Consider the following 20,077-nt stretch of genomic DNA (forward strand, 5'->3'; position numbering starts at 1 on the left):
GTCGCCGTTGGCCGCGCAACTGACCACCGATCGCCGCGATGATCGCGATCCTCGCTGAAGAAAAGATGAAAGTTACGACGTGGAGATGGTGTGTTGGTTAGATCAAATTTAGAGAAATCAATCGTCCGTCCGGCTGGCAAAGGAAGCCCTCGGGGTGCAAAGCGTAAAGTGCGTTTTTTTCTGTTACAGTGACCAGCACATTTTAGGTAAAATGTCCGCGATCGGCTGCTGCATTTCCCAATGTAGCGGGCAGTTGACACACAAAACCGACCGTGGAATGCATTCCGTCTAGTCGCGGTCGTCATCGTCGTCGTCGTCGTCGTCGTCGTCGTTGTTCGTAGAAAAGTGTGTGTGCTCCCCCCAAATGGCCAGCGTGTCACTGTAAAGCGTTGGTCAAACGTCGGGAATTGGAAAATTATTCCCCTACCTATCCGCGCTCCCCCACGCTTGGCGGTGGTCGCCGTGCTCAAATGCCGTCGATGTTGAAAGTGCAGCAAAAATGCGGTGTAAATGCAATGCCAGTAGTGCAATCGCTGTCGTGTCAAAAGTGGGCAAATCAACTACTAGCAGCGTAACGAAGAAGGTCGTCCCGTGTTCCCGTGAGAGAGAGGAAGCAAAGGGTGCGCGGCGGTAGCGGTCATCGGTGATCCCTCGCCGTCGGTTGCATTTCGGTGATATGACAACGTATGCACCTGCACACCTGTGCAGCGGATGAGAGGAGAAGCGATCGAATGTCAAGCGCAAGCATTAGTTCCATCACAAGCGGAAGGTGAAAATGCTCGCCGGGGCGAAAAAGCTGAACGTAATTCCTATGCGTGCCTCATCGGTGTGCGGCGTTGTCGAAGAAAACCCGGGCAACGGGAATCAAATTCCTCTCGAACGCCAGCCGTAGGCGTTTTCGGTGGTGAAAAATTAAACGAAATAAAGTGAGAAATAAGCGTATCAGGCCACTGACCGGAGGGAGACAGAGGAAGAACCCTTAAAACAACATAACAACAACAACGCGAAAAGTGGGGAAGTGGGAAAACTACACTTCCTTCAAACCTTCATCCAGCCAACGGCTGTGAAAATCCAACACCCTCAAAATGCCGTTCGGACTGAAGCTGAAAAAGTCCCGGCACTACAATGTGATGTCCAAGAGTCTGTTCGTCATATCGGTCGATCATCTGGGTGAGTAGGCTTCCCTTTCCCCGTAAGGGTAGGACGTCGTCGTCCCACAGCGACGAATTCCAAACACCGCTAACGGTACACGACCACAAAACTCCTCCAAAACGGCTACGTAATGAAGTTCCCACTTTATCAGGGTGTTTTGTTTAAAACTTAATTATTTTTCCCAATGTAAACGCCCCCGAGGTTAGTTTGTAAAACATCCCAAAGAACGAATTGCATTCTAAAATAGTAAAATAAACTCCTACAATATTGGTCCGAGCGATCGACACGGTCGAATGGGTTCATTCTAGTCGTTCAAAAACATACAAATTAATTTACCTTACCTGAGCTGCAGTTGCCTTGAATGCAACGTTACAGCAATGCAACGATCAACATAAGATTTGATATATTTGGATCAAATGGATTGGGAAATATCGGTTACTTTTACACCAAATATCACTTCAAAAATATATTGGTTTTTAGAAAATGAAAACTTCTTCTATAGCTATTATTTGGTGTAGTAACTCTGTTCAGTAGAACTAGGTGGATTGGATGCTGTCTATTTTACAAATGCAAGCGTCCGGTCGACACGCAGGGCAGCAACTACGCACGCCGTCGACTGGTCCGTGACCAAAATGAACCTGCGTCGTTCCCGCTTCTCGGTGGACGGAAGCATCGGCCGACCGGTGACATTCCCCGACGCCGAATAACAAGCGGACGTAATTGTATAATATTAGTTACTCCCCTGCCCCAAACCCGACCACGCCACAACGTTTTCAACCCCGACGTACACGGGTGGCTTCGGTTCACCTACCTTTGGCTCACGGTCTCGTTCCCTCCCCCTCAGCCGTCGGTCACCGTCCAGTGATTCCGATGGGGAAAAGTGCAGCGACCGTTAGGCCGGTGGGGACGGTTCTTCGGAACGCCGCGGATTAATCATCGTTCGCGTGAAGATGAACCAGCCAAACTTCGACGCCGGATGACGAATTCCTGTCGCGTGGCGCCACGTCGGCAGAGGTGTCCGACGTGCAAAAATGTGATCACCAAACACTGGCTTCTTGGCCTGAATAAACCCACCGCCACTCGGCGGTATCTGGACGCAGCAATAACGTCTCACGACGATCGCGCGAGGCGAAAGATCAAATTGGCAATCAAATAACAGTGACGTGCTCATGCTAAAATGCGCATACCATGGAACATTTGCATTTTTGTTTCTGTTACGCCTGTGAGTTGGTTCTGCTTTTGTCGGTGGTTTCGCGCTGCGTGTGTTTGCTTTTCGCAACCCAGCTAAACCCGAACGGAAGGGACACGCCGGCAGAACCGGTCGGCTCGGGCCGGTTGTTGCAAATGTCGCAAATTGGTTGCTGTTTGGCAAGTCAACCCGCGCACCCACCCTCCCTTCCAACCGGTTGGCTCTGGTGCGTGAAAAATGGCTCGGGCTTCCCGTTGACCGGGCGTCAGAATGCTGATGGATACGAAATCCATGAATCGATACTATCGGCATTAAATTGTCAACGAAACCCCTTTACCCTTTCTGGCCGAGACCGAGACAAATATTTTCAAATAATGTGAGGTGTTCCGGTGTTGTACTGTCAGGCGTATTGGTTACAAAATATAATTTGCAGTATAAAGTGTGTTTACCAATAATACTACTAATAATCATTTGGAGTTATTCCTTAACATTTTTGTAAATCCATAGCTATACGCAATCAGACCGCTTAAGATGGTCTGACATCAATTTTCTCGTCATTAATTCTTGTCTTGTCCGGTAAAAAAGACTAATAAATCCATTGTAATATCTTGTTTTAAGTTTCACTTTGGATTTAATTACAGGAATTGCTAACGCACCAAATGGATTTCATTTCGTTTGAACATATTTATTTTTACAACATAACTTGCAAAATAAAAATTCAGGTTTGTTATATGCTTCAAAGCTCTACAATTTGAAGCAATTTTGATTGGATTTGAATTTTGAGGAATACTATTTTTGCTCAATTTTTTACAAACGCAAAGGTCTCTAACAGATTTTTAACTTGAAAATTAAAGTATGAGCTTCGACTTATGTTTTCGTTTAACATCCACACAACTACTGACCATCCAAATACACCAAAACTGAATTATCAAAGAGTAAAGATTGCAAGACAAACTGCTGGTGCTGGTCTAATTTTGATCGTGGCATGTGGAGCTTCAAACAAAAGATCAAATTCCACACCTAAATCAGCCTAGGACTCAAACAAATCTTTGCCCAAATCTCTGATCTCCACCGGTCGTTTTGTAAAACGTCGTGCTGCTCCGAGATAAATGTTCCCGGGGCTGACAATGGCACCGGTCGGTATCATCACATACCAGGGTACGCCGCGAGTTCGGTGCAAATATGTACAAATATTTACATTCTCCACCGGTTTTGAACCTCCTTCACCTTTCTTTTCCCTCGCTTCTTGGGCATTCATCTGCCGTTATCATATGCTCATATCACGTAACTGTGTGTATGCTTTTTTAAGGGTTGTGTGTTTTTAACCTGCTTTGATAACGCACCGCCAACACGCCTGCTGCGAAACGGCCTGCCTCGATAGGATAAGCGATGGCGCATTCCAAACGGGCGGAGACCCATTGACCCGTTTATTCTTGGAGCACAAGTCAAGGAATTGCTTTGTTAGAGGCGGTTCTTGGCCTTGGTTTAGTTCATTTTTCTTCTCCGACGAATGCATTATAGAATTAGACATTATGCACTTTACCTTTGCAGAAGATAACCGATACTATCCTTGGTTGATCAAACTTTAAGCGTATCATAGATCATGAACGTACAAGTGCAAGATCCTCCCACGAAAGTGTTTTGAGGAAGGTAAAGAAAAGGTTTCAAAACTCGCCCTTCAGCCCCCTTCCTGTCTGCTTGCTTCAACCTTCAAAGATTGTCTTCTTTCGTGGTGTGATACTGATAAGAAATACAAAGCCGCACCTCCATCACGCCTCTTGCCCGGTCCAGACAAATCGCGGTTGACTTGGCCATGTACTTACGCGTGCCCCATGGCGACAATCGCGACGGAATGCGTGACGACAAACGTCGTATCGTAGGGGCGTTTTAGAAAAACCTTGGAAATCGGCGGCCGCCCAATATGTCCCTTTTTCTTCGTCTAGAGTCAGTTGTTGAAAAAATAAATAAACTCAATGTATCGCTGTGTGATGTGTGGTGGTGGCAGGGAACCGTCTCATTGATGAGTGTACGAGCCCTGAGTCATGAGCTGTTCGAGGGGGCGTCCCGGAAGGGGTACGGGAAGGTGATACACCTACACGCTTTGAAAAGTTGCTGGAACGGTTTTGTACCTATTTTAACACATAGTTCAAGACATAGAAAAAAATGTTTCCGAAGTATCTTATCAAAGATCAAGAAAGGTTTATAACTCCAACTTCTTGAATTTCATTTTAAATCAATTTCAATTTTTTAAATAAATCAGAGAATGTTGATGATGTGATAATCATATGATCTTACCATGGTAGGTTTGGTTCTTTTAGATAGGGTGATTAATGTCATGATATAATTCTTTAATATTTATTTGGATATGTTGATATTAAATATTTGAAATAAAAAAAACCACCTATAAACAATAACGTAATTTTCTGCAGTTGTGTTACAGGAGGAAGCTTTTGGCTTTTGCTTTGGGAAGGTTTTTTCCCCAATTTTCTGCAATATTCGATGCAATGCAATTATGTTTTTAAAAATTATTCAATTCATGTTAATCTGCAATGAAATCTATGGCAAATCAGATGCTACCTCCAAAAATACCATGAAATTTCTGTTATTTTAATGATACATAAGATGTTGGTGGGAAACTTTTCAATCAAACTCATCACTACCCGCCGCAACTGGACACCGACGACGCCGCCCACAAGCTCAATCCGCCCCGGCAAACTTCGTTCGTTCCGTTGCGCGGAGGGTTGCTGCCAGCGTGAATGTGCGTGAGGTCGTAGTTAGTCCCGAGCAGACCAGCGAGCCACCGGACGCGACTAGCTTCTTTTTATAACATATACGATCTACGTGCAATCCAAACACAGTCCCGTTTGGTGTAGTGGGTGGCCACATCTTCCCGAACCGCGGATCGGCGATCAGCAGCTCAGTGATTCCGTGGCGGAGGGTGTCGTTGGTAGTGGTGCGCTGGTTAAGTGGCAAGTGGTTGGGGAGGAATTTTGTTTCTTTTTCCCCGCCCCGGTTCAAGTGGGTGAATAATTCTCACGTGGAACCAGCCCGAGTCGCGCTCGGGCCCGGTTGCCATATCCTTCGCGCCGTATAAGCCAAGTCGCCGGTGGAGATGCTAATGATCGTCGTTCCATACGCGGCCTAAGGTACCGGGTCTGCCCGGTGATGATGTCATTGTGATTGAGCAGCGACGCCAATAATCGAACAGCCAGAATCGGGTTTGTTATACACTCCGGAGTGCGATCGTGAAACGTGATCGCCGTGTGTAAGGTGGATCGACGAGGATTCCTACACGATCCAGTCGGACGAGAACTATCTTCGGACTCACGCAAAGTTTAGAACTTGTTCTGATGTGAGCCGTGTGATTCCACCATCCTTCCACCAGTCAGCATGCTCCAGTTAACAGTGTCCGTGTTGAGTAAGTTGATCCAACCTACGTGAAACCGTCGCGAGCAATTCACTTTACAGTGTCCTCCGGATCGTGCGTGCGTACGGTTCCCCGTTCCTTTACTGCGGAGAGTCAATATCATTAAAACGTTAGTCAAAGCTACAGAGATTTAACATACCATGGTGGTGGTGATTTTACAACCCCAACCTGTGCTGCATTTATCGCGGGCGTCAAACAACATTCCTTCCCCGCTTCCCAAGACAAATAAGATGCTCTCGCCCCAAACCGTCTCCGCCCCCCCACGAAACCCTACGTCCTATGCCTCGTCTTTAGATTATTCAAATTTACAACCCCCGCTAAACTGACACTGCCGCCTGATTGTGACTTGAGAGGAGGTTCGCTGTGTGTCCCACATATGTGTATGGGTCTCTTTGTCTGTTTATTGGTATGTTTTTCTTTTTCCCGAACTGGAATGCGATGATAAGAAGCTCTACCCATAGGGCCCCGGCGGGGTGGCTAATTTCTTGGCCGAACTGTTTTCGGCTCCCAACACTGTGTGTTTGTGCTCGTTTTTATATCAACGCAAAACCGGCACGATAAACGGTATGATGGCAAAGGAAATCTTTCCCGTGCACAGCTTTTTCGGTACATAGTACAACTAACTTCTTCTCCCGGTCTGAAGATCATCGTGACTGTGGTAAGGAAAAAAGGGAACGATCGGTGCCAAGAGGGGGGGAATGTTTGAATGGCTCGGTACCGGTAAAACTGAACGGTACTCACCCTCTCGGACTGTGCACGTGGCCATCGACTCCCGAGCTGTACCATAAACTTACGCGCATAGGGAATGCGTGAATATCTATGCCCTATTTGGGGTAATGCTGTTTTTGTTAAGGAAAATTAGTGAACTTAGCATTCTTCCAAACCTTTAAGGTTTTGGTATCAATTGGTATGTATACTGCTACATGAAAGTTTACATTTCATCATCAATGTTTTTAGCAAACGATGAAAACTACCTAACCTAGATAACTTAGCAATAATATTAGAAATAGTTTTCAGAAATACCACAAACAATATAATCATTTTTTTGTAAATGTTGTTTATTATAGAAAAACTGAAATATGTTTTTGATTTTCTTATTTTTTTTATGTGGTATATTAGTTAATAATCTAGAAATAGTCCAAAGTCAGCAAAATGATGGCTTTTTCTTTATGCGATTTGTCTTTCAAATTTTGCCTATTTGATTTATCAATTGTTTTTGCTTACCGTAAACTTTTAAAAGAATAAGTTCCAAACCAGCTGAATGTTTATCGTATTTTTCAAACACACTCCGTGAATAGGACATTTTCCAAAATACCAAAACTATAACGCTTCCTCGGATAATATCAACCGACCCAAAAAGGTTCACTTGCCACGTTTTGTCATGCACACTCCACAGATAGGCCGTTTTGGTGATTCGGTTGTTCGTCACGACAAAGTGGCCACGTTGAGGATAAACCCCTCCCTTGTTCCCTTTTCCCTGCCGCAAACCGCCCCGGGGCCCGGCAATTGTCGAGACGCACGTACGCGGTACGATTAAGCACAATCACTCGTTAATTGTTACCCTTGCGCATCGACTAAAGTCTACAACCGCCCGATCGGAAAAGATCACAAAAGAGGGCTGCTGCCGGCAAAGTGTTGCCCTTGAACGGGCAAGACTAAACACAACACGAGTTGGTCTTCCGGTCCGTGAGCCAGTGTCGGTGGGCTTAATCGATGCGGTTGCATTGACGACGAATGCCATCATCACGTATTTGTGGCGTTCGGAAGCGTCACACAAATTGGATGATACGCGCGGGATTTGTCATTGCAGTGTCATAAAACCGAGTCACAACAATGAGTCTTTTGTTTTTCGGTCGCGATTGTGGCACAGCGGTACGGGAAGGTCGATTCGCGAGATTCCTAAGAAGCGCCAGCAATCCAAGACGTTCAAGCAACGTTCAATTACGCCTCGCAGTCGAGAGTTTTCAATTTACGCATTTCTAATAAAAGAACACAAAAGAAAACATCAAAGCTTATGAACAGATATGTTTGATAACTGCCAGTCGGTTTAATTTTCTTATCACTGTGTTACTTTAATTATATAGCCTCGTTGACATCCTGTCGATCACGTTGATTTATCCATCAATGCTCGTAATGTTGTCAATTGCTTCGTTTATTTTTTCTCTTCCTCATTTTGACGAGGCTTATTACACTCACTTGTTAAGATAACAGTATGTGCAAGGGACATCTGGCGCCAAATTTCGCAGGTGCTTCAAATCTCTTACTTATTCTGTTGGTTGGTCGTATTGATAAGAAATGATTCTCTTCTTGGGAGGTGATCGGATGATTTAAGGTTCATACGAAAGTATATTGTTACATCACTGTTTTTGTGGATAGATTATTTCTTCTTATGCGCTAGATATTTATCTTCCTTTCCCTTTCTCCAACTCGTTTTAGACTCCTCGACGAAGATCGATTGCACGCTCAGCTCGGAGAGCACCGGCCAGGAGTGTCTGGACAATGTATGCCAGCGGATCTCGATCCAGCAGCCGGAGTTCTTCGGCCTGCGGTACGTCGTCAAGGGCACGAACGATGAGATGCGCTGGGTCGATCTGGAGCGGCCACTTAGCCGGCAGCTGGAGAAGTACTCCGCCAACTCGAAGGTGCTCCACCTGCGGGTCATGTACTACGTGCTGTCGGGCGTGAGTTTGATCCAGGATGAGGGCACGCGCAACTACTACTTTCTGCAGCTCAAGCACGACGTGGTGGAGGGCCGGATAAGCTGCGATCCGCGGCAGGCCGTCATCCTGGCCAACTACAGCCGGCAGGCGGAGTACGGCAATCATCAGGATCGGCATACGGTCGAGTACCTGAAGACGCTGCTCGCCTTTCCGCACGAGATGGTGCGGGCGAATCTGCTCGAGGCGCTGACCGAGCAGGTCATCCAGCAGGCCCACGAACTGCACAACGTCACGCAGGGCGATGCGGAGAGCTTGTACATCTCGGCCTGCCAGCAGCTGGACGGGTACGGGCAGGAGACGTTTACGGCCAAAAACGAGACGGGGCTGGAGGTAATGCTAGGAATCTCAGTGTCGGGCATCATCGTGGCGAGCGACACGAACAAGTTTTACCCTTGGCGCGACATCACGAACGTCGTGAACCACAAGCGAGCGTTCAACATCGAGTGCACGGTGGCGCAGGAGAGTGCCGGGTTTACGGTGGCGGACGTCGCAACCGGGCGGTACATCTGGAAGCTGTGCGCCCTGCAGCATCGGTTCTTCGTCACCTACGAGCAGAACCAGATTCAGGCGAGCGAGATGAACCTCAATCTGTTCCAAAATATGGCCGACAATCTGAACGACAGTCGGGACGATCTGCTCAACGAACAGCAGTACGTGCATGGCCAGCAGCAACAGCAGCAGCAGCAACAACACCAGCCAAGTCCATCACCCGGAGGATCACAACATCCGTACCAGGGAAGCACAAACCAGCTGGCACCGTCGACTACGAGCTGGCCAAGTACGCACGAACTAGCGGCGCACTCGGCGAACATGTGGAACAACGCGATGGTGGACACGCAACCAGGCGGTGGGGGTCACCTTTCCTCCAGCAATGCGACGATTGCAACCGGTGCCGGAGGTGGAAGCAGCAACAATCTCAACGCGAACAGTATCATGCAGTCGTCCCGGTCGTCCCTGCAGCAGGCATCCTCCGGGCTGGACATCAACCTGAACTCATCCACCAACAACAACAACGCGGTGCCATTGGAGTACGCCAGCTCCGGGCTCGGTTCCAGCTGGGGTTTGCATCCGGCCGGTTCGAACGCGTCGCTTATAAATCGTGCTCAAAGTTCGTCCTGCTTGGACCTGAGCAATAACAACCTGACTCCGGATCGGGATCGGCTGAAGGCGCTTCTGCCGACGTACCGGCCAGCGCCGGACTATGAAACGGCCATACAGCAGAAGTACCGCTCGAGCAGCAACGACGTGCGGCTCGTGAACGGGAGTTTGCTGCACCTCTCCGCGTCTCAAATGCTGGCCAACGCGCAGGAGCAGCACCAGCAGACGGCACCTCATCATCTCGAGTACAGTATTACCGGCAGCCAGCCGGACGTTTCATACTATGGACAACATTTGCAGCAATCGCAACAGCAGCAACAACCACAACAACAAGTTCACCAGCAACCGTACCCGGATGTGACGCACCACACGACGACGCACATCATCGGTCCGCACTACTCCGATGCGTCCGAGTACGGTATGACACATCGGTTTAAAATGATGCGCCTACCGAAACCTCCCCCTCCGTATCCGGCGAACCGGCTCAGCTCGACTTCGACACCGGATTTGGCGTCCCATCGGGCGCTGCTTGGGTTGCGCAGTGCACAGGTGTCCGGCTCTAGCCCGGACCTGGTTTCGTCCCGCCCCCTGCTAGCCCATCACCCCCATCTGCACCATCTGCAGCATCATGCGCACCAGCAGCAACACCACGCGCAACACCCGATCGCGCACCACCTCTCCCAGAGTGGCCAATTGTTCGCGTACAACCCACAGCACCATCCCCAGCAGCAACAGCTCCATCACTCGCAAACGATGCTGCCACACGGGACGTACGAGAATCTAAACTTCATCGAACCGACGAAACCGACGGGTATGCAACCGGCCGGAAGTGTTTACTACTACGTGCCGGGAGGTGTCGAACATCTGCTTATTAGCAGCGGTGCGAATGCAAACACCAACTCTGGCAGTGACAGTCCTTCGTCCTATCACCACAACACGGCCAACGGGCACGCACTCGGACTGGCGACGAAGCATCTGCATCGATCGTCGCAACACATTAACGGATCGATCGAACCGATCTACGAAAATGTGCCCCTACCGTGGAAGAGTGAAGGTGATGCGACGATGCTCGGGGAGATACGGAATCGGACTGCCAGTGTGCAATCGGCACCCGGTGTGCAGCAGCCAGCGATGCGGCCAATACCTGCGACCCCATCCCCTCCACAGCCACAAACGCCAACGAACACCAACGCACCGGCGATGTCGTTTAGCGCGTTAAACCAACAGGAAGTTACTGGTCCCCCGACGGCAATGGTAAGGGAGCACAAGAAGTTGCAACAACAGGCGCGAGTGGTCGATATGGCACCACCACCCGGGCCTTCACCGTCCGCTCGAACGTCGACCGATTCGGCACCGGGTCAGAGCGACGGCGGTGCAGGTAAACTGTCGGCAAAGCTAACCGTGGGTGGGGTGGAAAATTCACTCAATAGTAGCACCTCCACGGTGTCGTCGGTGGCCAAGGATCCCTCACCTCCGACGCCCATCAATCGGTCACTTTCGTCTAACAACGTGCTCGAAGCGTCACAGTATTCCAACCTCACGCTGAACGAAACCGGCCAAAGTGCCGGTGGCACCGTGGGGGGAGGTAGTGTTCGAAACGGGCACAATGACTCCGGCATTAGCTCGATCACCGGATCGACCAACCTGGGCGGTAGCGTTGGAGGCAGCACAGCCAGTCGTCATCAACCAAACGTTGCTGCTTCTGCAATGACCGCTCCTTACGCTTCGTCTTCGTCGCCAGCCAACTCAACCACCGTATCGGCGACGTCGACCTCGTCGGTGAAGGAAACGAAACGGCGCCGTATCTGGGAAATCCTGGGTGGACGGTCGAAGCAGTCGTCGGACAAGCAGAAGAGTGCCACCCTTGGTCGAGAGAAGGATCGCAAAAAGAAGGGCAACGACGTTGGTGGTGCCCTGGGTGGTACGGGTGGTAGTGGGGGTAGCGGTGGTAGTGCAAATTCTTCGCTCAACGAGGGTGCAAACGGCGGGCAGCTGAGGCACCGATGGTCGACGGGACTTCCACGGCTTCAGCCACTGCCGGCGAACATAAGCAAGGAGAAATTGGTAAGCGCTCGTGCCAATTTGAGCAGAGAGGGTGATTTAATTAATCTGACCTGTTTTTCTGATCTCTCTGTCCGTAGTGCTCGCTGTTAGAATCGAAGCTGGCCGATCCGCAACTGTACTGTGAGTTCGAGCGGATCCCGAAACGTAGCGACAGTGCGACGTACAGCTGTGCCCTGGCGGAGGACAACAAGAACAAGAACTTCGATCCTACGTTCCTGCCGTACGATAATAATCGGGTGCGACTTACGCCGACGCGAGATAACCGGATGGGATACGTCAATGCGTCGCACATAACGGTGGGTATTCTTTCAATTCAAAAAATATTTTCTTACATGGATGGAGTTGCAAGAAAATATGTTTCTGCTACTTTACTCTCGAATCCAGGTGTCTTTGCCTCTTACCTCACCCATGATTGAAGTAGCGGATCAACCTTTTGTCTCTAAGCCATTATGGTTTGAACTAGCTCATACACTCCCGCCTCTAACGTACTTGGGTTTGCCTCTTACTCATACGCAAAATTTAAACATTATGTACACCTGAGAAAATACATTTATACTTCCGAATTCACCGCCTCTGTGTGGATTTTAAAATGGACAATCAAAAGTACTCGGTAAACGGTTAACAATAAATCAAGATGATCGGCACAAGTTAGTTTTTATGCGTAAAGTATTACTACGAGTAAACCACGATTACCTGTTTCCTTTGCTTGTTTTGGTCTAGAGACAAAAGTAGACGACCATGAGGCACAACCAGATGGCTTAGTGACTAAAGTAAATGAGTTACTACAATGTTTGATACCTTCGAGCAAACACCAACCGCTTTCGAGATAAAGCTTACTGGCAACAACTTTAATTCCCTTCCATATCCATTTAAGTTTAGTAAGCCCTTAAGGGGCAGGCATGACCAAGACGGTCGAAGGTTTTATTTGGTTGAATCTATTTCACCCTTGTTTCTTTCTTTTTTGTTCTTTTTTCTATTTGAATGAAAACGAAAATTTGGATATCAAACGATCTGTTTTTATTGAAAAGCAATTGCTGTGCTTGTATCAAATTTTCTGTTATTACTTTAATTTGGTAGAAGAGAAGAGAGAGAGGGAACAAAGATGCTGCAGGTAATGAACATCTTCACTGATGAGGTAATCGCTTTATGTTTGCGTTAATTAATGATATTGCGAATCATCATTCGCGAGTAAGACAAACCACGCTTGTCGTTCTTGAAATTGTACCACAGCATCGCACTATAATTATCTGTTGTGTTCTTATAACGCCCGTTCAAATTGGAATGGAGACAGCTACGGTACCACCAGGCTCCGTGATATTTCTTAGCACAATTAATGCTATTCGATTCGTCATTGTCACGATCGAATGTGCTAAACTTTTGATTCTTGTGGTTCTTCATCGAATCTCCTGCAGTCCCTGAGTATGTCCCTAACTTCTTCAACACATACAACTCCGATTCGTTCCCTATCTCAAACTCTCCATACTTAGCGTACCCGTAGTTTCCATAGAAATCTTTCACCTCCACCAGCAGTTCATGCGGCCGGTTTTTGGTAATTTGATGCACGTATTCTAGCCCGAGCCAGAATTCGCCATCCAAATTCCCGAATCCGTTACGGTACTCCGTCCAGTTCCGATAAAAATCGGCTGAACCGTTGAACCTGTGCTGGATCACAATCCAGCCGCCATCAAACTTATGTTGTTCGCAAAATACTTTGAATGGTTCGCTATTCACCCCAGTTTTGATCATGTAATTATCCGATACACTAAGAGCGTGCCGACATGAACTCACTGGATGCAAAAAGTTAAGCAACTTAGTGTTGTGTTTTCCTTGAATACTAATATTTCGTACCGAATGTGTCAAGATGTCAGGAGTTTTTTTGTTCTCTCCAAGCTGCTTGAGCTCAGTTTGGCTTTTTTCCTGGATGGTTTTTGTTTCAGTCGTCATTTGTAGCTGCTTATTGTCAATTCTGGAAATCAACTGATTCTTAAATTCTTCCAATTTAGTCCGTGTCTTCTCTTCGGATGCCTCCACACTCTACAAAAGAAGCAAACATTAATTTCACAAAATTGATCTGGTATGATTGTCAGGATTGTAACACCAACGCATGCGTCCTTACTAGTGTTGTGCGAATCAGATTAAGATTCACGAATCTTCATGAATCTTTGAAAAGAATCGATGAATATGAATCTCCATGTTAGAGATTCACGATTCACGAATCTCCAAGATTAAAGAAACCCGGCTTTGCTTGAAGCTTGAAAACAAACGTGAAGGAAATGAGAGGGCACTAAAGTTGTGTAAGATTCATGAATCAGAAGACACACAAAGTAAGGCAAACTCATCAGTCAAAAGTGGGTAGGACCCCTTTTTTTTTTTTTTGTCACATTATCAACGCCTCGCCGAAGAATCGAGGAGAATCGTGAATCGTAGAGGTTCATGAATCGTGGAGATTCTTTCATTCAAGATTCGGTTCGTGAATCGAATCACTCATTGCAGAAGATTCATATGAATGAATCTCATCGAAAGATTCATTAAGCACAACACTAGTCCTTACCTTTTTCAAAGAGTCTTCCATTGCACTCATTTTGGCCTCGATCGTCTCGATCTTATTGTTCATATTATTTTCGTGCTTGGTTAGCTTCTGCTGTAGACGATACTCCGTTCCCTACAAATAGTCGATATTTTTATCAACGTGTTTTCACTTAACTTTTGCTGGGAATATAGATTCACCTTCAGCGAACTCTCCATAGCTGTCTTCATAGTGTGTTCCACCTCTTGCAGTTTGTATTGCAAGAAGTCCAGCTTTGTCATCAAAACCTCCATCTCAAAACCTCCTATCGCCATCGTTAGCCGGGCTGAGAAAACTACACTAAAACTCAAAACCAGTATACAACTACATTTATTCATGACTCTAAAATTGCTGTTATTTAAAGCACTTTAACGCACAGTCAGAACGAAATATGAAACACGACTGAAGATCGTGCGGATTCGTTTGGCTCGGAAAGGCAAAAAATACAACAAACTAATTCTGATAATGTGTTCTGAGCGATAACGCGTGCTCGATTTTCAGCAACACTGCGCCAATTAATTCTGAACATAATTTTGGCAAAAAAATTGTTCTTTCTGGGTGACCCTACCATAGGTCATGACTGTCCACGTACACAATGGGAAACGTCTTGTTGTAAGCCCTTAACGGCGCGGGCAGGCATGACCACACGGTCATTGCGCCAAGAAGAAAAAGACCTCTTTTAGATTTACAAATACTACAAGTTTACAGTTTTACTCATCCTAGATTATATTTTTTTATGAACTTGGCATGGATAAATGGCATGGTTTTCGTATGTAGCACAGAACATTTCTTACGGGCCTGAGAAAATCAGCTGGCCGGGCGGATTTGGCCCGCGGGCCGGACTTTGAAGACGTCTGGTCTAAGTGATTACAACTACACATCTCAAACAAATCGAACAATATGTGCAAGAATGATTATTTGAGCTTTATTACAGTAATAGCCGATATGCTACTTTTCGATGCATGGAACGTTTTCCTGGTTTTGTTTTTCACTGATGCCCTTAATCCATTCGGAATCCACGTCGAACTTCGACAAGTACTTCGTAGTTATTGTAATAGTGCTCTTCTTTACCAAAAGAAACGTATAGCCTTTTGAGACTCGGATGAACTTTTCCGGGAATTAGATCGCCATCATGGTTAACACGTCCAATGTAAAGATTTTCACCCAGCGAAGTCCGTCCACCTACTACTGCTCCGGAAGGAACATTTCCATTTGAGGCTTTAACCCAGGCTAAGCCATAAACTACGAGTTCCTGAAAGATTGGTAGACTAGATAAGCTTTGATGCATGAACATGTTCATGAAGGACCACTTCATTACATTTGACACAGGTATTTTAGTCGCCGCTTCGGAAACCATCGTGTTTGGTTCAAACGGGTTGATTGCATTCATCTTGGCCTGGATCTTCTCGATCTTTTCGTTGATTTTCTTTTCGTGTTTTTCAAGCTTCTCTTGTAGGCGAAGCTCCGTTTCCTACAAAGAGTTGACATTTTTCTCCATTAACATCGTGTTTTCACTTAACTTGTGCTGGGGATTTAGATTCACCTTCAGCGAACTCTCCATAGCTGTCTTCATAGTGTGTTCCACCTCTTGCAGTTTATCTTGCAAGTAATCGAGCTTTGTCATTAAAAGCTCCATCTCGAAACCTCCTATTGCCATCGTCAGCCGGGCTGATAAAACAACACCAAAACACAGCACCAATATGTATCTACTATTAGTCATGACGATTAAATTGGTTTGAAGTACTTAAACACATAGGCTGAGAACGAAAGATGTAACGCGACTGAGGATCGTGCGGATACTTTTGGCTCGGAAAGACAAGAAATACAAAGATCTAATTCTGATAATGTGTTCTGAGTGATAACGCGTGCACAATTATCACCAACACTAAGCCAATTAATCGCGAACATATTTTTGAAAAATCTGGTTTTTCTGGGTGACCTTTAACTTTATGGTACACATTAGCTCGTACAACAAACTGAGGCAAGAGCGTGAACTGATTATGTTATCTCGGGCGGTAAATCCCAACTTCGCTTTCTGACTCTTCAAACCCTCAAGACTTTTTGGCGTGGGTTCTCGAATCCCAACCGAGATGGGACCCCCCTGAAAGAGGGGACTGACTATCCACGTACACAAAGGGAAACAGTCTTGCAAGCTCTTAACGGGCAGGCATGACCAAGATGGTCGTTATGCCTAGAAGAACATCCATTTAAATAAAGGAATGCAAATTCTCAAAAAATTACTCCCATTTCATTCTACCTTTTTAGAGTACGGTTGGCAATAAGCAACGGTTCTACATCGTGGCCGAAAGTCCCAACGACACGCTGACGACGCACATTTTCTGGCAGTGCGTTTGGGAAGCGGACGTCTACCTGCTGGTGCAACTATCCAAAGAGCTCAACTATATTCCCCAGACCAGTGAACGGTGCCTGGAGTACGGACAGGTATGTAACGGAGAAATAGCGCACGGCACAAGAGTAGACGGAGATAACAGGTTTAATTTCCCTCCACAAACAGTATCAAGTGTGGCGCGAATTCTCTCAAGAAACCGACCGATGTACGACGAGCAAGCTGCGGGTCTACCACACACAAAGTCGCCGCTACCGGTCCGTGTGGCATCTGTCCTACACCGAGTGGGCCGATCAGAACTGTCCCGGCGAAGTTGGACATTTTTTGGGTAACAGAAACACAACTCACAGCGTGTAGAATGGCATTTTTAATCGATCTTGTTTCGTTATTTCTACTGCCCCTCGTTAGGTTTCCTAGAGGAGCTGAACTCCGTTCGTTTGGCATCGATCGCGGAAGTACCACCGTCCCACAATACCAATCCCCCGGTGTTAATACACTGCAACGAAGGTGGAGGCCGTACGGGAGTCACCCTCGTCGCGGACTTGCTGCTATACACGCTCGATCATAATCAGGTACGAATTATTCAAACCTTTCGTTTGCTATGAGAAGAGCGCTTTAATTAAACCCATGTTGTGTTTACATTTCTACAGGACATCGACATCCCCCGGTTGATTGGACAAATTCGGCAGCAGCGTGACAACATCATACCATCGCTCGCGCAGTACAAGTTCATCCACGCCCTGTTAATACACTATTTGAAGCAAAACAGACTGATCTAAATCACGGACGAATGCTATTATTATGGTGGATACGTGGAAGGTGCTACGGAATTTTGAAAGGCTAGTTAACATATCTTCGAGGGATCGGAAACCTTCGGGATCATCCTCCGTTTTAGCAACAAATCAAACTAATCACGTTACGGCATAAAGCAATCTTTTAAAATTTTCCATTAGAAAATGATAAATTATACAAACGGAAAAAACGGAAAAAGCGATGCAAGGAACAAATACATTATATCTGAGCTAGGTAGGATAGAACAAATGTGCCTTAAGTTATAGGGTCTCGACGACGACAAAAGCTGATAGGTGCATGCCGGTGGCTGGTTGGAGCCCACATTCGCGCGACAAACCAATTCTTTACGAAAGTGAAACTAATTAACTGACCAGAGATGATAGTGTTTATTAGCTAGCGATCAATAGTAAGATAGATTTAGGCTAACTATTTTGTATGTGTTTGTATTACTTGATGTTTCGTTTTAAATTCGCCAAAACGTGACGCGGCTGCTATTTAAGGCCTTAGGGTAATGCCGTAGTTATGGTTAAGCAAGTGCAACGGAGAAATTTGCCTACGTTTTGTCGCCTGTACCGGTATTATTTGAGTATTTTTGGTTGTTTTGTTAAACGGTAACTAACCCCACCACTTTGCTACGATTTAAGCCAAAATAGAATGATAAGGACATATGCTTGCGAGAAAAAACTGTGACGTTAACAGTGATGCCGCTATCAATGAGTATCAGTATGAGTAAATTTTGTTCGGAAAAAAGGTTTTAGGTAAAAGCGATTGTAAACTAATGAGACTTCTACGAGTGTAGCATAAAGAAACAAAAACCGTACTATATATTGTAGATTACAAAAGTGTGCGAATGGTGAGTTTGATGACGGAAAAGTATTTTATCTGTGCATGATAGCATAGGGGCCCGTTTTTAGCGTTTTACTGTTTATTTATGTACGTCCGCATTGTGACCCCCCCCCCCCCCCCTCCCTCCCTTCACCACCCGCGTGGTTGTATTTTAAAATGAAAACAACAAATCCATAGGAACTTGTAACGAATAAACGCACCCATAAAAGAAGGAAGCAAACGTGTTATGCCTATTTTTCAGGATTAATCTGTCCGTAACTCGTGATGAAAGAAAAAATACTATAACGGCAATTTCTTGTTAATTTCTTTCATGGTTTACTAAATATTTTTCAAAACATATAGTTGAAAATAATTTGAACACTCATGCACGTTATAGTCATGCTGAAATTTTACCAAAAATTACCGTCTTCTTTAATCATTTAATCATCAAGTAACTTACATCCTTCGGTGACGACATTGTATAATGAAAGGTAAATATGCGTACGATCACTAGTAAGAATTAAAAATCTGTCCCATCCATTGCACCACACTCGAGGAAAGCATATTTGCTTGTGCCATGGTTTGCACACGAAGGCTAACGTTTGCTTGCACTGTAACGGCAAGCTGAATCAACATGCCGATGGCCATTGGATTGATTCCATCCGACTGGTAACAGCAAGTGATATAAAAGTGGTTCGGTTGGATGGCAAAGATCATCAGTTGGAATCACACTTTGTTCATCTCTGCAAAACTGTCTCCAAAGTGACCGCTAGTTCCTACCACCCGCTAAAATGAAGTTCCTGCTAGTGCTGGCCGGTGTGCTCTGCGTAGCGCTGATCGTATCCGCCCGACCAGCGGACGAGGAAGCCGATCAGGGGACCGGAACGGACGTAGGTGATGGTGAGGTTTACTAATTTTTTGGCAATTTTGTGGCATCGTTGATCGATTTACTAAATCCTTTCCATTTCGACGTTCCAGCAGATGCGGGTGCGCAAGAGGGCGATGATGAAGCGGCAGCTGGAGACGATACTGAAACGGACGGGGACCAGGAAACAGAGGATGGCGAAGGAACTGGCGATACCGAAGGAGCTGATGATGCCACGGATGAAGGTGGAGACGATGCCGAAGGAGATGGTGATGCTGCCGAGGGTGATGAGGGCAGTGAGGATGGAGAGGCTGGAGATGGTGAAGAGGGTGGTGAGGCTGGAGATGGTGAAGAGGGTGGTGAGGATGGAGAGGGCGGTGACGGCGAAGAAGGCCGAGAAGGTGGTAAGTTTTCTGGAAAATGCCGGAAACGCAGAAACGATCATGCGATATAAAATCCATACGTACCCTTTTAACATACAGGTGCTAAGGAAACGGCCCGGAACACCTACCGCCAGGTGCACAAGCTGCTGAAGAAGATCATGAAGGTGGACATGAAGGACAAATATCTTAAATCGTACGTCGTAGGCCGCCTGCAGGAGCGTTTGATGAACCCGACGATCGATCTGGTCAACACGATCGAAAAGTACTCGAAGGTAAGCGCTGCCGGGATGATGATGATGGGTGCCATGACTACATTGAGTGTTTGTGCGTTTCAGATCAAATCGTGCTTCAGCTCGCTGGAAAAAGACGTCCAAGGGCTGGTGAAGGAATCGGAAAAGTCCTACGCGGAGTGCAAGAAGGAGAACAGCAACGGTGACTGCGGCAACGAGGGAACGCGCGAGCTCGACGAGGGCCTGATCGATCGCGAGCAGGAGCTATCGGATTGCATCGTGGATAAGCGTGATGCCGAGTAGGGGCAGACCTGAAGCTGAACCGAGCGTTTCTTTTTCATTTGTCAAAGGAGCTGCTAGTGAATAAAATTTTATGTATTTCTGACACTGCAACGATTTGTTTGAATGACAGTGTTGTA

The 20,077-nt window shown here is 46.5% G+C and overlaps 2 protein-coding genes across 2 annotated transcripts; both read left to right on the top strand.

Moving 5' to 3' along the window:
• Positions 1 to 1,044: 1,044 nt before the first annotated feature.
• Positions 1,045 to 17,382, top strand: LOC131281927 (tyrosine-protein phosphatase non-receptor type 14). The gene is made up of 7 exons (XM_058311293.1): positions 1,045 to 1,170; positions 8,205 to 11,650; positions 11,728 to 11,946; positions 16,482 to 16,658; positions 16,732 to 16,891; positions 16,972 to 17,135; positions 17,214 to 17,382. The coding sequence occupies exons 1-7, from the start codon at positions 1,086 to 1,088 to the stop codon at positions 17,340 to 17,342; spliced, it is 4,380 nt and encodes a 1,459-aa protein (XP_058167276.1). The 5' UTR covers positions 1,045 to 1,085; the 3' UTR covers positions 17,343 to 17,382.
• A 1,532-nt stretch (positions 17,383 to 18,914) lies between these two features.
• On the top strand, positions 18,915 to 20,043 carry LOC131295005 (30 kDa salivary gland allergen Aed a 3-like). The gene is made up of 4 exons (XM_058323065.1): positions 18,915 to 19,080; positions 19,162 to 19,449; positions 19,528 to 19,700; positions 19,764 to 20,043. The coding sequence occupies exons 1-4, from the start codon at positions 18,972 to 18,974 to the stop codon at positions 19,959 to 19,961; spliced, it is 768 nt and encodes a 255-aa protein (XP_058179048.1). The 5' UTR covers positions 18,915 to 18,971; the 3' UTR covers positions 19,962 to 20,043.
• The last annotated feature ends 34 nt before the right edge of the window (positions 20,044 to 20,077 follow it).

Source organism: Anopheles ziemanni, chromosome 2, assembly GCF_943734765.1.
Source record: "Anopheles ziemanni chromosome 2, idAnoZiCoDA_A2_x.2, whole genome shotgun sequence".
Taxonomy (NCBI): Eukaryota; Metazoa; Arthropoda; class Insecta; order Diptera; family Culicidae; genus Anopheles; species Anopheles ziemanni.

Bases quoted from the DNA above. Each gene is read 5' to 3' on its own strand.
- LOC131281927 (XM_058311293.1), top strand. From the start codon at position 1,086: ATGCCGTTCGGACTGAAGCTGAAAAAGTCCCGGCACTACAATGTGATG. The intron at 1,171-8,204 runs GTGAGTAGGCTT...AACTCGTTTTAG, and splicing joins CATATCGGTCGATCATCTGG to ACTCCTCGACGAAGATCGAT. The intron at 11,651-11,727 runs GTAAGCGCTCGT...CTCTGTCCGTAG, and splicing joins ACATAAGCAAGGAGAAATTG to TGCTCGCTGTTAGAATCGAA.
- LOC131295005 (XM_058323065.1), top strand. From the start codon at position 18,972: ATGAAGTTCCTGCTAGTGCTGGCCGGTGTGCTCTGCGTAGCGCTGATC. The intron at 19,081-19,161 runs GTGAGGTTTACT...ACGTTCCAGCAG, and splicing joins CGGAACGGACGTAGGTGATG to ATGCGGGTGCGCAAGAGGGC. The intron at 19,450-19,527 runs GTAAGTTTTCTG...TTTAACATACAG, and splicing joins CGAAGAAGGCCGAGAAGGTG to GTGCTAAGGAAACGGCCCGG.